The sequence below is a fragment of the Pieris napi genome, chromosome 10 (assembly GCF_905475465.1).
Source record: "Pieris napi chromosome 10, ilPieNapi1.2, whole genome shotgun sequence".
Taxonomy (NCBI): Eukaryota; Metazoa; Arthropoda; class Insecta; order Lepidoptera; family Pieridae; genus Pieris; species Pieris napi.
The window spans coordinates 6,642,146-6,661,319 of record NC_062243.1 but is presented as its reverse complement, the minus strand read 5'-3'; the positions used below and the strand labels follow the sequence as shown (position 1 = coordinate 6,661,319).

Sequence of the window (19,174 nt, the reverse complement as noted above, 5' to 3'; positions counted from 1 at the left end):
AGGGCTAGTTATGTAATGTTGACTGCTACGTCTAAGGTTTGATACTAGTCTTGCATGAAAAATGTACAGTGTATTCATTATTGAAAGCCTGAAAGTGTTACACTTGGGAACAATTTTGGTTCTATAGTTCAGGCTTTTGGTATATATATAACAGCAATTAGTATATAAACTAAAATAAGTCTTGGGTCATCAGAAATCGACAGAAAGAGACGATAGATTATTTTAATTAAAATAGTGCAGTTAGACTGAATTACTTGTTCATATAACTTAAATTATTTTTACGTTTTTAACTTTCTACACACTCGGAGTATATTTAAGAAATTCAAATTTTAATATTTCCTTTGAAGTTGTTAAAGATTTTTAGAATTTAAAAAGTTTTTGACACTCATAGTTGTGTTTATTTATGTGTATAATGCAGGTACTTATTTAAGGGACTGTTATTATTGTTTTTCTATGATTAATTGTATATAAATAATTTAAATAGGTATGTTTAGACTTGGAATAAATTAATTATATTTAACAGTTGATAAGCGCCTGTAACTGTTATTGTAATTAACCTTAAGGTTGTAATTAATTCTTGGAATTTCCGTTTTATCATTCTAATACAGAAATATATTTAAATAAGTTTAATCATTTATTTTTCCTTATAATTACGAAAACAAGGCATTTTAAAGGTAAATATTTCACTAAGTAAACGTCGGAGTCATTACATTTTTTCATAGTGCCATCTCCTTTCCAACGTTGGTCATAATGGCTACTTTAATTCTGCTTGCCGCGCTTCTGAACAATGACTTGTTGCCATGACCAAACCATTGATATTCTTTGGCCAACACGTGCATCTTCGGCCAGCCCTGCGATTCTGTAACTCACTTTTCGATCTCACACAGCGGTTTTCGCATTCTGATAAACAATAAAATACAAGCTCCTACCTTTTCAGAATGCCAAATCATAAAATGACTGCTTCACGACTGATTTGAGAGCGACCGCCGATGCGAAAATCGCTGTGTGAGATCGAAAAGTGAGTTACAGAATCGCAGGGCAGGTCTCGCACGTTGCCACATTGCCTAGAATGATTAATTAATGGTATTGTTCTTAAGCACTTCTCTGTTCTGTATTCTATCCAGGTCACTGTCCAAAATATTTTTCACATACGTCTGTAAATACTGAGTCCCAAACCCTGAAATGTATTTAAATAAACAGAGAGGTTAGACCTAATATTACATTTGCTTGTTAAATTAAAAAAGATATGAGACTAGAAAGTCTCATGCGTGTCCTCTTATCACGTAAACACTTCAAATTGATAATAGATATTATTATTTTATCCGTCACCTATTTTAACTTAAGTATAAGGAAGTTCTTTATATCTAAGTATATATTTATATAGGAAAATACACAAATGTGTATTAAAATAATTTCCAAATTAGCATTAGCATAAGCCATTCAATTTTAAAAAGCCGTTTATCGATAACTAGGTCACCAGGTTACGATTGATCAGGATCACAAACAACATGAAGATTAATGGCTTCCAAAGGATCCTTATAGGTTTTGATTGCCTGTTTATTCGTATGTATTTCTAATTTTATGTTCATCACATGATTACGAATCGAAAAGAAAATTATAAGTATTTTTGAATGGCGCCAAAGGCAAGCCATAGAGTATAAAGAAATCGCGTTGCATTCGAGGAATTGACCTTTGACCTGTATTGTAAAAGCCTTTTTTAGATCGATGTTATCTTTATAAAGTAGATAATCATGTTATCTTTATGGACGTATTTTATATTCTATATTTAAATTATGATTTTGTATAGATCTTTAAAAATCGTCTTTCAGTGGAGCGGCTATGAAAACATGTCAAGAAGATCAGAATATAGAAACAAATTACAATTCAACAAAATATAGTTATATAAAATATTATATTTAACTAAAAACTCGACAGGTAAAACTAAATATTCTTCAATTTTAATGTTCTTTACGAGTACTTTTTGTAGTTGACAAAAAATAAGTCCTTGAAACATACTCACTTAATTATAAAGAGACAATTTAATTCTCAATAATAACGATTACATATTTAATATGTATGTAAAACTTTGTTAACAAATTGAAATTTGCATCCAAAAATACATTCATGAATTGCGTATTCATGACCAAAATACCTCACAGATCAATTCAATGAAATTCAAGGAAAGTTTAAAAGTATACAATAGTTCTAAGGAGGAACTCTTAAATGTGCTTAATGAACGAAAAATACGTAATTGGAATGTTTTAACATATGCAGCGCAATTATACTAGACTATATAATTTTTATATACAACGAAGGAGTAAATATTCGGGTTTATACATAGTTCAACTTATGATAATCCTACCTGGTAAGTACGGCAACGTCGCATCATCCGATATTGACTGATTAAATAAACTATTGCGTCGAAATTAAATCGTATTATACTAGTACAATGCAGGTCAAAATATTAATAGATGGGTCATTTCACGGTAATTGAACTGTAAAATATGTAATACTCTTTATGGTTGTAGTTACTAAGCTTAAATGTTTATTAATTAACATCTATATAACGAATAACTGTGGAGATTTATGAACTAATTCGATTTTTTAGCTTTTAGACTAAAGTTCACAATGTTTTTAGATTCCGATAAAGACTTTTTACACAACTTGTTCTACTAATCTGTTTAATTGTATTTTTATGTTATATTAAACTTGAATTACGATAATTTTGTATTTAATACAGGTTTTTCCTCTTAATTAATTTCTTCTGTTGTTTGTGGTATTAACGTTTAAATTAATTTGTAACGGCGATTGTATATGTTTGAAAAGAACTTTGGTTCTGCTTTAATTAGAATGTAATAAGTGTACAAATTAAATTATAAATTACATTTTATTTTTTTAATAAAATATTAACAAATGGGCTTTTTGTTTTTTTATTTCATTTCAATCAATAAGTTTTTCGCCTATTTTGCTGCGGCAAATATACAAAAAAATCCCTCCCATATGTCTATAAATCTAGGTAAAATAAAAATCAATACTATATTATAATACTAGTATTGATTTTTGTTACCTTTAAAATATACTAGTACCAATCAAGAAGAACAATTGAAATAGAAACACCAATTACAGAACGCACAAGCAGAATGTAGTCTACAAATCCCAAATATCTAAATATTTAAAATTAGAAGCCGTTTTGTCTTTGGAAACGAACTCTTTGGTTTTTCAGTACCAAGCTCAGAGCGCGGGAAACTCGCTAATTAAATTTGACAAGTCGAGCCATTTTAAAAATTTGTGCGTCGCCACATACAATAAATTATACATATAATTTCAAAACAGTGTTTTATTCCGAACGATGCGTCTGATTATTTCTCGTTGACGTTTAATATTCTTAGTCTAGTCGACAAGTTGAAAATGGAACAAAATAGAGATACTGCTCTTAAAATTATGTGCGATAGCTCATTGGATCCGGAATGACGTCTAGAAAAATGTGCTAAAAGCGTGATTAAATCAATATTTTAAAAAAAAAAATTAACACAACTTTATTACATTAAAAATTTTATGATTAAAAAAAAAAAAATTCCTTAATAACAATTTTTGATTGTTTATAATCCTTTTTTTTTTAATTTTCTATTGTTAAAATAATTAGTTGAGAAAATTTATTTTTTCTAAAAATCATAATTGACAGTCTTCTATAAAGTAACAGAAATTTTTTTTTTTAATCAACAATTCTATTGTTTATTAACTTACCAAGTTGTTATAAACAAATATTCAACTTTCTTTTATTTTTTTTCTAAAATTTCTAAAATTAACAAAAACAACCATATATAACAAAGTATAGAAAAAAAAATTTTGAAATTTTTTTGATTATCATGAATATTACTTTTATTTAGTCTTTAGAATCTTTATTTGGAATTTCTTAAATATTAATAGTTTATTAAATATTGGCAAAAAACTAAATGCCATTTTTTTTCATCTTTAATTGTCTATAACTTTTGCAATTTTTTATGTGCTAATACACGCTTTTAGCACATTTTTCTAGACGTCATTCCGGATCCAATGAGCTATCGCACATAATTTTAAGAGCAGTATCTCTATTTTGTTCCATTTTCAACTTGTCGACTAGACTATCTTACCCGTAGGTCTTTGGTTTACGGGAGTACTACATATTTAAATAATAATTGGAAAGTCTCTCGCTGATCATAATATATGATAAATTCGAACCAAGCATTTCTTACTAAGAAATGATAAAGAATTACTATGCAACAAATTATAATCTCAAGTGTTCATTATCACTGGCTTTCCCGAATCATATGTCAAATGCCAACGGTGTGTGCGCAAGATAAAATGTCACACTAGCAGTTGTCAACCAACAGTGATGGCGGCAAGATATGTGTTGGGCGCTTTTTTTATTTGCTCAATATTTGTATATGTAGCTGAGGCGAAAGTATTTACGAGATGTCAACTAACACGGGAGTTCCTTAAAACTAATTTTCATCAAAAAACTTTCCTTAGTAACTGTAAGTAAATTTTAAAATAATTATTTTAATATGTAGGCGTAATGCTCTATTGTTATGTTACATTGTTATTTCAAATGAGTTGGGTTTTTTTCCTGATAAACTTTAAAGATTATTGTTGTAGAATGTATGGGACATTTATTACGACCGTGTCATGTTAATTGTTTGAAATGTATATTGTTCTAAATGTTATTAAAATGTAAAGCCGCGTAATATAATTCCTTCAAAAAAAATTTATAATTATTATTATAAAAATAAATAATAATAATAATAATACTTATTATTATTATAGCCTTTTAATATAGATACTTTTACATTTAAACACGTATCTATTTCAATCTTCTTTTAGGTATATGTTTGCCCTTTTTTGGCAAAAGCCTCCTACAAATCCCGCCATTCCTCTCTGCACTGTGTCATATACTCCCTGATGTATCTTTAATTTGGTCTATCCATTACTGTTACACATTTTTTTTTATAAACACGTAAAGTGTCGCTTTTACACACATACATTTTTTGACGTGACAACGTCTTATAATTCGATGGAGCCGGCTGCACGCACGAAAAAACATGACTCATGCGGCGTTACCTCGCTTTGAGGCGTTACCTCGTTCTGAGGCGTTACCTCGCTCTGAGGCGTTCCATTTAAAATTGACATAATTGTATTTATGCGTACAAATAAATGTAACTTGATCAATTCAATTGTGATTTCCATTTACCTCCTTCTCTATATCCATACAAAATACCTATCAAACAAATAAAACTTTTTTTTTTTTTTTAAAAATGCAACCATCCCATCAATATTTTTTTATGACGTTGTCACGTTCAACTATCGTCAGTAAACCGACTTTACAGACAACCGATTTTTTTTTTATTTAAATTTCGCATTAGGTACTTTATATTTTGATTCATTATATAGAGCAGCTATTAAAAATACCTAAATTATATATTTTACCTTAAAGAATCCTGGGTAAAATAATTAATGAAATCATGTTAGCACTCACATTTTGGGCGTCATTTGCTTTGTACAAGACCATCGCAACCAGACTTTCAAAGCAAAACTTTGATTTAAATTTGTTATATCTCCAGGCAATACTTTGAATAAATGGGCCAAACGTGGGCCAAGGTATCAGTGGGCTACGGTATTAATCAGTTAGAAAATCAACCATAATCAGATTTGTGAACCTGGGATTCGCGATTATCTAAGTAACTTAAACCAATTTGAAGCAAAGAAAGGGAACTTTTGCCCTATGCTTCTTCTTCGCTAGATTGCACCATTCTTTAGATATATATTTATAATTGTATTACAGGCGAATTAAAAGATGACTCGGAGTATGGCTGCAAGATATTATACATTATATTCTCATAAAACCGTGGGAAGATAGTATATTGGTTCATACAATGTATAATAAAATTGTAATATTCATACAAAATAATACATAATGTTTCAAAAATAATATTCATCTACCAACGAATAAAACGTTCAAATAATGTGGTTCTTAAAGTACATACAATTAAATTCCTTTATAAACAGACATGTTTACTTTAATATAATTAAGTAATGTTGCCATCGTGCTCCCGATCAAATATTTAGACATTTTTGTGTACTCTCGAAATCAGTTTTAATAACAAGAAAAGTAAATTCTAATAATTATTATGAAATAAAACATATTCACAATCACATTGTCAGAATTGGACGTCGGTAGGTGGGTGGCCGAATTGTAAGCGAGATTTCGATATTATCTATGATTCCTTTCTTAAAAAATCTACAAGGTTAGGCCCATCCAATTTTATTTTTAGTAGCTTAACCTAAGCATTGCACATATATGTGTGTCTACGACTAGAATCGTCAACTCTTTTGAAGTCAGCCAAGGAGTTTGATAAATATGTCGTTAAATATTCAAGACTTTTAAATAAATATAAAGAGTTGTTTTGCGTGTATTTATTTAATAAGAAAACATAAAAGACACCTCACAAATACAAGGTAAATAAATACAAGAATAGAGCGACAAATTACAAAGTTGTTTATATTTCTTTGTTAAACATTTCAAAAGAAAAGCAATATTTCTACGAAATCATATACAAATAAAAATCTAATGTTATCCAAAATTCTTTCAAGTTAATATGTTTTGTCTGGAATTTCAGGGGTTTGTTTAATAGAACAAGAAAGTGGCAGAAATACATCGGCTCTTAATGTAAAGTCTTCGAGAAAGCAGTATTATGGATTATTTCAAGTATGTATTAGTAAAACAGCGTTTGATTTCTGGATGAAAATGTCGTCATTTGTTTTTTGTTCAAAGTGGCGTTTTTGTTTTGAATGAGCTTATAAGATAAACAATAATGTTACACAGAAGGATAAAGACGCGAGGACGAAGTGGCTATTTGATAACGTTTTCATATAATATATCCCGACAGGGGTATTTTAAAGTATAATTATTTAGTTATACTTAGTGATGTTAACTTTCATTGATGAGTAAAATTAAAACTAAAGTTATAACATTACTGGCAAATACTAAAATTTTCATGAATACAAATATTTATCGTTTTAATATATCTCGGCGATACTCTATGGGGCACGCTCTCTGTTTTATGGATAATTTTTATAGACAAGTAGAATCAGCCTTATGTGGCTGACATCGTAGATTTTTGAGTTTGACACACTCTTGTGATAGTTACTGTTGTAGGAAATGTTACACGAAAACTCATAGGTCAACCGGAGTAGGCTAACTCTGGTATATATATATCATTACAGCTAGGTAACGAATATTGCAAGGAAGGTCGCAAAGGAGGAAAATGCAACGTCGCTTGTGAAGGTAATTTTGAGCTTTTATTAAACTGATTTTAAGTGATTTAATTAAACAATATTCAAGTTATTTTACTAAAGAATGAAGATAGTTCGTTAGATTATTCGGTTTGTGAATGACACATTAAAACGTGCATTAAATATTCATACAAGGATGCCCTGCACATAAATATTACATAGTCAATATTCTAAGCTATTAAAAAGGGTCATTTTCCTTTCATATATATTGCAAAAGTTGCAAATAAAATAATTATTATAGTTGATAATTAAATTTTCAGCGTTACTGGATGAAGAAATAAGAGACGACTGCGCGTGCGCACTGAAAGTGTTTGAAGAGGAAGGCTTTAAGTATTGGACAAAGTGGGAGAACAGATGTAAAGGAGAACGATTGCCTGATATTGAGAAGTATGTTTTAAGAATATAGTTGCCAAGATGGAAATTATAATAAATTTCATACAAATTGACATTTTAACCAAATATTATGGCAAAATAACACTAAGGAGTTTTTATTCATATAAAATTATTCCTTATACTGTTTTATTTATTTGATACAGATTTTTATTGAGTGCTTTTATTTTGGCACCTTGAACCGCGCGTGATTGTTTGCGCTTATTTATCACCAGATGATATGTAGTATTTGTCATAATATATAGATATATCTAATTAAAAAAAAAAAATATTATAAGTGTAACTTTATTTAAGTGATATAAATGCGTTTTTTATAAATAATAATCATCAATTTATATATATAATATTAGTTATTATCTCCTCTAGGTATCGTTATTTATAGTACTTTATTTCCAGGTGTCCAGATTGGCAGTACCCCCCAAGAGCATCCCCAGATCGCTTGAAGAGAAATCCGCGTAATATCGCACCATCAACCAATATGTTAGCCAAATACCAAAGACTAAAGCGGCTACAGTTAAGGAAAAAATAAATGATATTAAAAATAAAAAAAACAACTTTTACTTTCGTAAACTTTACCGTTTATCCAAGTTGAGTTAACTGCTTAATATATATACCTACTGATTAAAAATAAGTCTTAATTGTAAAAATTAAACCACTTTACTTAACTAGAGAATTATTTGATTAAACTCATAAAGTCTAAATCTCTCAAGATTGCCGTATGACTGGCGTTCGATTGAATTTTGCACAAAAGACGGAAACATTCGGTCTTCCAATTGAACTTTAACGTAGCTTTTATGATGTGAAAACGTTCTTGTACAATCGCGAAGATATTTATAAAATAATTACTAAGAAAAAATACAACGATTCTTTATTTGAAGCACAGTAAGATTCCTTACTTGAAGTTGTAGTAATGAATCGAAAAGGGGCCTAGGATTTTTCTTATAAATACGGTTCGTAGATAATAAAGATAAAAAAAGAACCTATAGTCTATGGTTGAAAAATTGGTTATTGGTATACGAGAATTCAAAATTCGCGATACTTTTTGAACAAACCTCGTATTCTGTATTTTTGCATTTTAAATCAGTCAATTTAACTGTACCATGTATATTTATAAATAAATCGTTTTCTAAAGTTTGTGCGTTGAGGATTAACATCCTTAACATGGTTCCTGTAAATCTGGATATATGTTACCGTGAATTTTTGCTTTCAGAAGTATAATAGAAATTTCTTAGGAACTTGGCTAGTCGTATATTTCCCAGAATTACAGCACTCTTGCTCTAACTAGTAAAGGAAAATAAACTTTTTTGGGTTTTTGAAATTTTATATATAACATTTGAAATTATATAAAATATTATTTAGACCCTGGCCTCATGGTTTTATTCAGTACCAGATATCTTAAGGGGGTATTTGTGGGGATTTTAATGCCACTATATTGATACTTAAGTACAATTTTTCTATTCCATTAAATCTATTAACGAGATCGAATTCGTCTAACATATCACTTGTTAAGTGTAATGAATATTATTTATTTTATTTAATTATAAGTAATCTTACAGCTAACATACATAATATTACAAAACAAACACTTAGACAGTACAGAAAGCCAAAACAGACATTATTAGCAAATTATATTTCAAGTGACCTTGAATAGTCTAATGAATCAATATAAACGTTGCCATGTTTTGGCAAATTTCGAACCAGGCTTGTTGGTATGAACTACTGAGGTACTTAGGCGATAAGCTTATTTTGAACTCAAATATTTAGAACATATGAAGCATAAAGAATTTATTATGCATGAAGTTCTTTGTGAATACATTATGTATACAACAGATGCAAATAGAAAATTTCAATTTAACACTTGGGCATTCGTAATTTAATTTTCTTTATAAACAAAAATAAACTGTATTAAATTTGTAGGTACTAATATTGTGTGTGTGTGCAGGTTTATTATTCGAGTTAAGGTTTGACAATTAACAAACATTTATTTTGAATTACCTTTTTTATCAACCTTATTAAAATGTTTTAACCCTTCAAAATATCATAAAAACAGTCAAGTAGCTACATTATATTACACTTATCTGACTAAGTTTTCCAAGATATAAAATAACAAACACACTGTTCATGTAATTAAATGTTAATAAAACTTTGTTAACTTTTTTGTACAAAAAACAAAAGAAACCTGCAGACCCACGATAAACTTGACGATGATAAAAGTAAACTTTCTTCGCAATCATAAGAAAAAGGTGGAGAGATATGGCCAAATTTAATTAAAATAAACTTGAGTATCATAAGCATGTTGCTGTTATTCAAACAGAATCGGATATTTACGAAACGACCATGTACATTGTACAGCTAATGTATCATTGATATTCTGTTCGGTTGATAAGCATTCGAAACGTTTTTCTGAATAAAATTGTGGATATTATATTCAATGATGCCTAAAGTTCTTAATGTTGGTTTCAGTGGTAGACAAATAAGTTTTATTATTTTCAACCACAAAGAAGCATATTGTGAATAAAAGTATAAAACATATGTTTGTAAAATCTTCTCCGGCTGATACTTCCAACCTCTCCTACCCGGTGAACAAAGGATGCCTTTGTGCCGCGGGCGGAAATCTGTCGGAGAGGATGTTTACTTAAAAATCCGGCAACGCATTTACAAGCCTACATATAGCGTGTCCATGGGCGGTGGTATCATTCAAAATCAGGTGTAAGTCAATTATTTAAATTACGTGTTAAAGACGTCATTGTTTTAATCTGGAATCTCATAAAACGAAACAAATATTTCTTATAAATTGGCACATTTCATTTGATATCCAAAAAAAAAACACTTTCAATTAAGCATCAGTACTCTGCAACTCCGAATAGTGATAGCGATTGCTATCTATATTTAAATGTTTAGTACATCACAGTAGTACAGTACGATCATAACGTCATCATCGCTACCCATACTAAAAACGTTACATCGAAATTGTATCCAAAATTGTCGGGCGTGGTATCAATATCGCTATGGAAGTTACAGAGTACCAGTGACCTTTTAAAAACTACAAATTCGTAACACTACAACAGCATCCAAGCGCCGAGTTGGCTGCGTAAGGGATTACTCTAAATAAATAAGTCAGTAAAACCTCGGCAACTTTGAGCATAATACAGTTTATGAGCAAAACCGTGCAATACGTGACCTCGCATTGCTTAACTTTGAAATTCGCTATACTTCACCTAACTTCTACGTGAAATATTGATGCTTTTGAGAGCTAAGTTTGGTTTTTTTCGCTTTTCACTTAGCGGCAACCGATCACGCTTTATAAACTTCCGTTATTATCTTACGTTGATGGAAATGTTCTGGTATTTCTTAAATTTTTGTCAGACTTTTAAAACCGGAACGTACCTACTCTTAACGAGATATTTAACATACAGTGTGTAAAATTAATTAAATATGATGTTTGTATGTGGAATTATTAATTATTATTATATAATAGGGTAATTACTATTAATTATATAAAATGTACCTTCAAAATTCATAGCGTCATTCGTAATTTAAATGATAAATAAACAGATCCAATGTTACTCTTATAATATTGTACAGTATTAGGTAAGTGACGTAAGGTGATTGAGCTTTTAACGTAAGTGCATACATTTAATGAGGGGTTCGTTAACAATAAGAAGCTTTGACGTTTATTTTACCATCTAACCAATCTATGTATATAATAATGATATTATTTTAACTTATAAACATAAATTTATCTCTTTTCATCAAAGAAAAAATTAAAAAAATGAGAAAAAAACCGAAAACGAGTACTTTTGTTAAAACAGTGCTTTTAGACTTATTTAGTTTGTATTTATCGATAAGGAGGTAGTTTCTGCTTAATAGGTTATTTATACTTCTTTATTTTCCTGGATAACATTTTAATCATGCCATACTAACTCACTTACGCCACTAGCGCAGTAACTTAAAATGAGTCTTTGCCCCCGAAACTAGAGAAGTCGCTTGCCACTTCGAGTTCGCGTAGGTTTTTTCTCACGGAGTCATATTCCAGCGACTACTAATTGATAGTTTTCGATTGACTTTAAGTTGCAATAAAAAATCTGCTTAATTTGAGGCTGATGAACAGGTTTACCATAATTTAATAAAACATATTTGAAAATACTTTAACCTTCTAATCATTAGCTTTGTTTTCATTTTAATTATCTAAAAAACTATCTTACTGATAATTAATAAATACAAGCCAATTAAATACCAAGAAAGTTTATGAACAATATATTTTCTAAGAAAATAAATCCCTCATAAAAATCGGGAAGTAAAGTATACATTGTACGAAGTTGTGAAACTGAAGAAGTTAATATCAAATATGAGACGCAAAATGCAAACATGGCTCTATTATACCAAATACATGTTATAGTTCATAAAAGTTAACGACTAGTATTTGTTTAACTACCAGCGGAACCGGTACGCCAGATTATAGAGACCCTTGAAGTCTGTGTAATTGGACCACACCCTCCTACATTTATTCGGAGGAGAGAGGCCGTCTTAATTTTGTCACGCTACTCCGAGGAGACGTTGTCGTCTTAGAACAAAGGTTTTGCAAATGTAGAGAGAATGTACCTTGGGTTTGAAGGAATAAAGTCAGCAATCGTCTACTTGAATGTTCGACCTCAAGTAATATTGGGTGACGAAAAGGAATATGAAATGAATAGAGTCGAGTTAAAAATTAAAATTTCGATAAATATTTTTAAAAATTACAATTGTATACGTAATTATGTACATTGTTTTCCTAAAGCTGTGTTGGCCTAGTGGGTTTAGCGTGCGAATCTCCTGCCTTTGGTCATAGCTTCGTACACACCATGAAGAAACCGGCAGGTCTCAAATCCGAAAATCTACATGTGTCAAACAGAAGGCTGATCACCTATTGCCTATGAAATTAAAATGATCAATGAAACGGATGCAATCTGACGTCATAACCCATAAAGTAATTTAGCGCTTCTGGATTATTTTTCTAAATAAATAAATATTATATATTTTACATAGTTTAACAGTGCGTGAAAACGGGTATATACAAATACTACCTATGCCCCTTAGACATGTAGCTTGGAAGTTTTTAAAACCGCAATACCAGAGTTCTCAATATTAGTATAGGACAAAGGTAAAATCACAATCATTTAATTTTAGGTAGCAGCGTCTCTATAGGATTCCTTGTGTCAAGTGCCAGCAGTTTTATCACACGTTTGGCAGTCGGCAGCACTTACGCTGCTGGTGCAACTGAACTCTTGAAATATGAAAATTGAATCTTTTTACACGTGACATCGTGATATTCTTTAATTAATTTTCATGTTAAATAATAATTCTATTTAATAAGTGATTTCCAGAAGAACGGTTTATATATTTATGTATTCGATCCAGTTCGTAGTCAAATAAATATGAAGAGTATGTTTATTATGATTAAGTAGGTTCTCAAGGGAAAACTGTGTGACTTATATTTCGTTTTCAAGAGCCTATGTATGTCTGTGCTAAATAATAAGGGAAGTGTTCCAAATTCAAATTTCTTTATATTACAATTATGAAAAGATACTGGTTATTTGTTTTCCGCCTACGATGTATTGAAACACTTTATATTAAGAAAGTACTTAACCATATTAAAATAAAAAATAAGTTAAACATTTAATCAGTCTAAATTTGAAAGTAAACCACATAAAATAAACTTGGCGTCTAAATTTTAGGGACCAAGACGAAGTTTTCAGAAAGTTCAGAAATATCAGGATTTTACAAGTCTCGTTTCTTGGAGTCTCAAAGGAAATCCTGACTTTCTTCCTGTTTCAAATTTCAATATGCTTTGTTGGATCCGCATACAGTTTTAAAACCGTCCCGAATTATATAGATGATATACATTATTAATATTCGTGGCAGTATTTTAATTTAGTTTAAAATTTAAAACGTCTAAAACATTAATGAATTTGACAGCCTAGACAATTGACCCCATAGGGAGTATAACAAATTTCAATAAATATAACAATAAAGTAATATACCATTTACTTAAAAAATATTAAAGTTAGTTATAAAATTCAAAAATGACGAAGAATACAATTTTATCTTTGATTTTTTTGCAAAAAAAATACTAATTCAAGTTCATTTAATACACTGATTAATTATCCCATTAATGCTTGTTCAGATTCAGATAATACCTTTAAATCCCAATAATTAAGTTGAAAAGAAAAAGACGGGCTAATTAAGGTACAAGATAAACCTCGGAATGAAAGAATTTGTTAAAAATACATTTTTGTTCATTAATGATGCCCTAAAGGAATACTTTGTACTTATTAAAGCTGTTCATGCCTTTGCATACTGTACAGTGAACAGTGAACTTGTAATGAAGTCGCTATTCTTAGTAAGACATTTTGATTACTGCTTATGGTTATTCTTTACTGTATTCAGATGAGTTGAACAATGATGATGATGATGGTAAACATATTGTAATGTATGGCCATTGTTAGCTTAGTCGTTGACCAAGCGACTAAGGCTCAAACCCACAGTTTACAAATAGTTTGACCTTTCATGTGCGAAGCGGCATGTCTTAGGAGTAGTATTCGTTAGAACTCTCGACATATTTCAGACTCTCGTAATAAGTCAAAAATTTATTGGTCATAGTTCTGAAATTTTAGGCCTAAAATTTGACAAAGTGTTCGACATAGAAGGCTGAAAACCTACTTGTTCAAAAATGATGAATCTGAAATGAATACTGTATTTGTTAATTACTACCCAACGTATAAATTATATTTTTTATAGAACGTAAAAATAAATAGCGTTTAATGTTTTTTGGAAAGGTTTTGTAAATATATTGGTTACTAGATAAACTCGTGAACTTTGTATCAGCTACATATATTTGTGTCAAAACGTACAACATTTTTAAAACAGACAAAAGACAACCTCAAACTACAGCCATGAAACACACATTTCTAAAGGCACCTATATAATATGACAACCAAGTGACATCGCTTTATTTCTAAAAAGACATAAGAACAGATTTTATTGGAAAATTTAATTGTCGTTTTTAGTATTTGCTTTACTTATTATTTATGTTTAAACCTTCATGGAATTCCACAAATATTTCAAGACCAAAATTAGCGAAATCGGTCCAGCCGTTTTCGAGTTTTAGCGAGACTTACGAACAGCAATATAAATAGTATGAAAAGGTAGAAATCCAAGGTAATAGAAATGACTCAGCAAAAAGGTAATATTAACAGGAAATTAAGACAACACCTGGACTAGTCATTATTTTCCAAGCAAATTTATCTTCATATTTGGCTTAATTAAATCTGATAATGTTTTATTAACTTGAGACCGGAAATAATCGCCCATGGAGATTAATAATTCATATTTGTAACACAATGGCGAAGCATTATTTGGAGTTATGCAGTGAACATTTGCTATGAAGAATACCTAATTATATCTAATAGTGTATTTTATTTACGTGAGTGGAATAAATGCATTGGAATGCATTTCATCACAATTTTAATGAAACAATTAAAGTTGTTACGGTATGGTCACGACTGTATTTTCTTGTCAGAGCAATGTGTCAAATCATCTGATGTTAAGTGAAGAGCAGTGTTGGCCTAGTGGCTTCAGCGTGCGACTCTCATACCTGAGGTCGTGGGTTCGATACACGGCTGTGCACCAATGGACTTTCTTTCTATGTGCGCATTTAACAATGCTCGAACGGTGAAGAAACACATTTTGAGGAAACCGACAAGTCTTAGACCCAAAAAGTCGACGGCGTGTGACAGGCACTGGAGGCTGATCACCTACTTGCCTATTTGATTTAAAAATTATCATGAAACAGATTCAGAAATCTGAGGCCAAGACGTAAAGAGATTGAAGTGCCACTGATTTATTTATTTATTTTATGGTAAGTGATAGTGCTCATCACATGCTGAAGCTTGCGAGTATGTTGCCGGCCTAGGAGTTTTGAAGGTCTTTTATTACATCGATAAAGTTGTGTTAAATGAACTATTTTATACCTAGTAATAATAATATTTAACAAAAAAAATATATATATTTCAACTAATCCTTTTTGTTGTGGATTTCCACACACTGAATTTATTTTGTTAACAGAAAAGAGATTAAAAATTTAAGCTTCAACTTTCTAGTCACTAGTACGATATTCCATTACATTGTTATATCCCAATATCTGACATTAATTTCACCGTTGAATCAATCTGAAATCCCTAACAATTTAATATGATTATAACATATATTTAAAATACCAGCACGATTGCCACTGCTGATTGATAAATGAATAAATTTTGTCTTCGGACAAAACTTTGGTTCCGGTTCCGGGTTATAATTTCTAAAATACTGATTTATTTCAATTTATTTAGGTTTACTAACTAGAGCTTATGTTACTTGTTCCTTAAAGTGTTAAAAATACACTTGTCTAAAATAATCAGAATCTTCCAGTCGGCAACACATGGACCCGACAAGCACAAGAAAGGAAACTTTGAATGGGTTTGCAGGAGGCCTAGCCGAATCAAGGGGTGGATTTTACAATAACTGTATTTTTTTAGGAAAAAGCCTATTATAGTATTAATCGTATAGAGACGTGTGCTCCGTGAAATGCTAGGTATAATATGATCTTTAAGACATTTTTACTACAATATACTCATTGTTATATCGCTATAGACATTTTTAGGGTGGTCATAAAGTGACAGTTGCCGTTTCAGCTACTTAGTCATAAAACGGACTCTCATAAAACGTGACAGCAGCTTTTAGCCCACTTTTGTTGGGTTTTAAGCCCGATATTAAAGAGAATGTCTATGGTGGCTATATGGGGCCAATAAAGGCTTGATTTATTCATTTAATTATTCTTCAAGTTTGCCAAAGAGACCTACACTTATTGTAGCCCTTACATACCTCTGCCGCGTTTCATCCACTCTCATAATAATCAACTAACCTCGCTCTCACCTTTTAAACGCCGCCAAGAACAACAAAGTACTACTAAAGCATAGCAAGTTTAGCACTTTATTTTTATTTAGTATTCCTGCATTAGCGCTTGCAATTAAGGGTACCGGCTTAAGTATCCGTTACCTCTTTAGCCAACAGATGCTTGACGGATTAAGGTTGGTGGAAACAGTTTCCACCCTTAGACTCTAGGGTCCGTTGTGCGTAAAGTCCTGGCTAACTACGTCAGCCTAGCTCCTTCCACAGCGAAGAGAGGAAGAAGAGGACAGAAGTCTACTGGGCACTTCGCAGGCTTGACGGACCGACCTCACTGCTCCGAGGATTTCTGTACGTTGGTTAGCCACAGCCTCGCATTCCAGGACTACGTGGTTGACTGATTCCTCTGCGCTGAAACAGCCTCTGCATACACTTGGAGCTGTTTGTCGCGCCTGATGCTTGACGAATAAAAAAAGAAAATTAAAATAACCCGTTACAAATAACGTCAAAAATATTGTTAAAATGATGCAAGGTTTTTACCGCAGCTAATAAAGAGAGAGAGAGAGAGAGAGAAAAACGTCTAACTCATCTTCATAAAATGTAGCTAAGAACCAAGTCCAGCTTTGGATCATAATCAGTACAGTCGTTAAGGAGATGACTCAGATAGAGACAGATACACAGTCGCACGTATTGGTCACATTCCTGTTTTTGCGATGGGACTTAAAAAGCCCTTGCACGTATGCTAGGTAGTGTAAATAATAATAGTGTTTTAAAAATAAAATAAATAAAACAGTGGCGCTACAACCTCTTTAGTTCTTGACCTCTTATTTTTGAATCTGTTTCATGATCATTTTTAAATCCGATAGGCAAGTAAGTGATCAGCCTCCAGTGCCTGACACACGCCGTCGACTTTTTGGGTCTAAGACATGTCGGTTTCCTCACGATGTTTTCCTTCACCGTTAGAACAAGTGATAAATGCGCACATAGAAAGAAAGTCCACTGGTGAACAGCTGGTGATCGAACCTACGACCTCAGGTATGAAAGTAGCACGCTAAAGCCACTAGGCCAACACTGCTCTAATAATAGTGTTTTACTATTTTTTTTTAATATTATATAGTTGTTAATATCCTAAAACTTAAGAAACTCCAATATAATATATAGTCAGTATAATTTATTTACATTTATGGTCACCTTTATTTCGATATTTATAGACGAATATAGTCAATAAAAAGGATGAGGTAAAACAAGATCAAACAAGGATAAAAATTTGTCTTATCAATCAATATTTATTCATCGCAATAAATCACGATGGCGCCTGATATATTATAATGTTCTGGCTTGATGTTTATGATATATTTATGATGCGTGACTTGGCTCTTTAATGTTTGTTACTATTTAATAGGCAATATTTACGTAAAGAACATATACCAAAAACATTTGAAAATAGAACACATAGAGCTTTTTCTACAACTGTCAATCTAATATTCTAAATTCAAATATGGATTTTTAAAATATATAAGTTCAAATACATCAAGAGGAGAAATCTGAGACGGCGCCTTTTGTATGGCTTGAGCTTCTTCATATATTGTAACCGATACGGTAAAGGATACCGTCTTATTTATAGTATTAAGGATTTGCGGTGCTTTAGTGCTTATATTGAAACCTAACAAGATACTCCGTATCGAATTAAAGGCGTAATAAATTTATCTACCAGTTGTTAAATTGCGCTCAAAATAGAAGTAGAATTTAATGGAAGTGTATCAATTATTTTTGATACACACACACATTTATTCTTCTGAATTAAAAAAACTTCCATTCGGAATAGGTCTAATATTGCTACTTGATTTTCTAACTAGAAAGCCTCACGAAACGAATATTAGACAAATGTAGATGTAAAGACATTTTAATTAGATTTCCAACAAGCAATCGTGACGATATTGTGCGAGATCGCTGTAAATGGATTGTAAAATTAAATTGGTGCCAAATAAATACCAGTGAAAAGTAATTACGAAGGTTCAAATGTTCGCTAGATTTTCTGTTCTACATTTTAACAGGGAATTTCTTTAATGCGCTCTTAGTTTGCAAGGTTTTTGTGTTTTGTGTCTACTGTCTTTTATAACTATTATAAGGTGGTAGTGTTTTTTTGTGTGTAAAGTTTTGTCTACGTTAAAAAAATCACACATTTAAGAAGGTGTAAAATTGTCAGTCTAAATTGAAGAATAGCAAAAAAATCATACAAAACTGTTAGCTGAGTGACTGTAAGTTTAGTACTAAATATTTAGATAAAGTCGACGTAGTATGAACAATATTTAGTGGTTGCCTGTAAGAGATCGCTCAAAAGCGATAAGGCCGCCGTCCTTTTCATTTAATTATGTCAAATTATATTTCTGTACAAGCAACGAAGTATTTATAATTAAATTTAAAAAAAATAAACAAATATTTGTCTTACAATGACGACAGATATTTGAAGAAAACAGCAAAAAAAATATTTTAAAACTAATGTGCTGAGTTCGGTGTTACTTCAACGTGC

The 19,174-nt window shown here is 31.0% G+C and overlaps 1 protein-coding gene across 1 annotated transcript in view; it reads left to right on the top strand.

Moving 5' to 3' along the window:
• The window catches only part of LOC125053111, a 69,681-nt gene extending 61,423 nt beyond the window's left edge, over positions 1-8,258 (top strand). The window contains exons 13-17 of the mRNA XM_047654324.1: positions 4,443-4,514; positions 6,654-6,742; positions 7,261-7,321; positions 7,590-7,716; positions 8,116-8,258. Of these exons, the coding sequence (XP_047510280.1) occupies positions 4,443-4,514; positions 6,654-6,742; positions 7,261-7,321; positions 7,590-7,716; positions 8,116-8,248 (482 nt within the window). The 3' untranslated portion in view covers positions 8,249-8,258. The remainder of the gene's footprint in view (positions 1-4,442; positions 4,515-6,653; positions 6,743-7,260; positions 7,322-7,589; positions 7,717-8,115) is intronic.
• Positions 8,259-19,174: the final 10,916 nt, after the last annotated feature.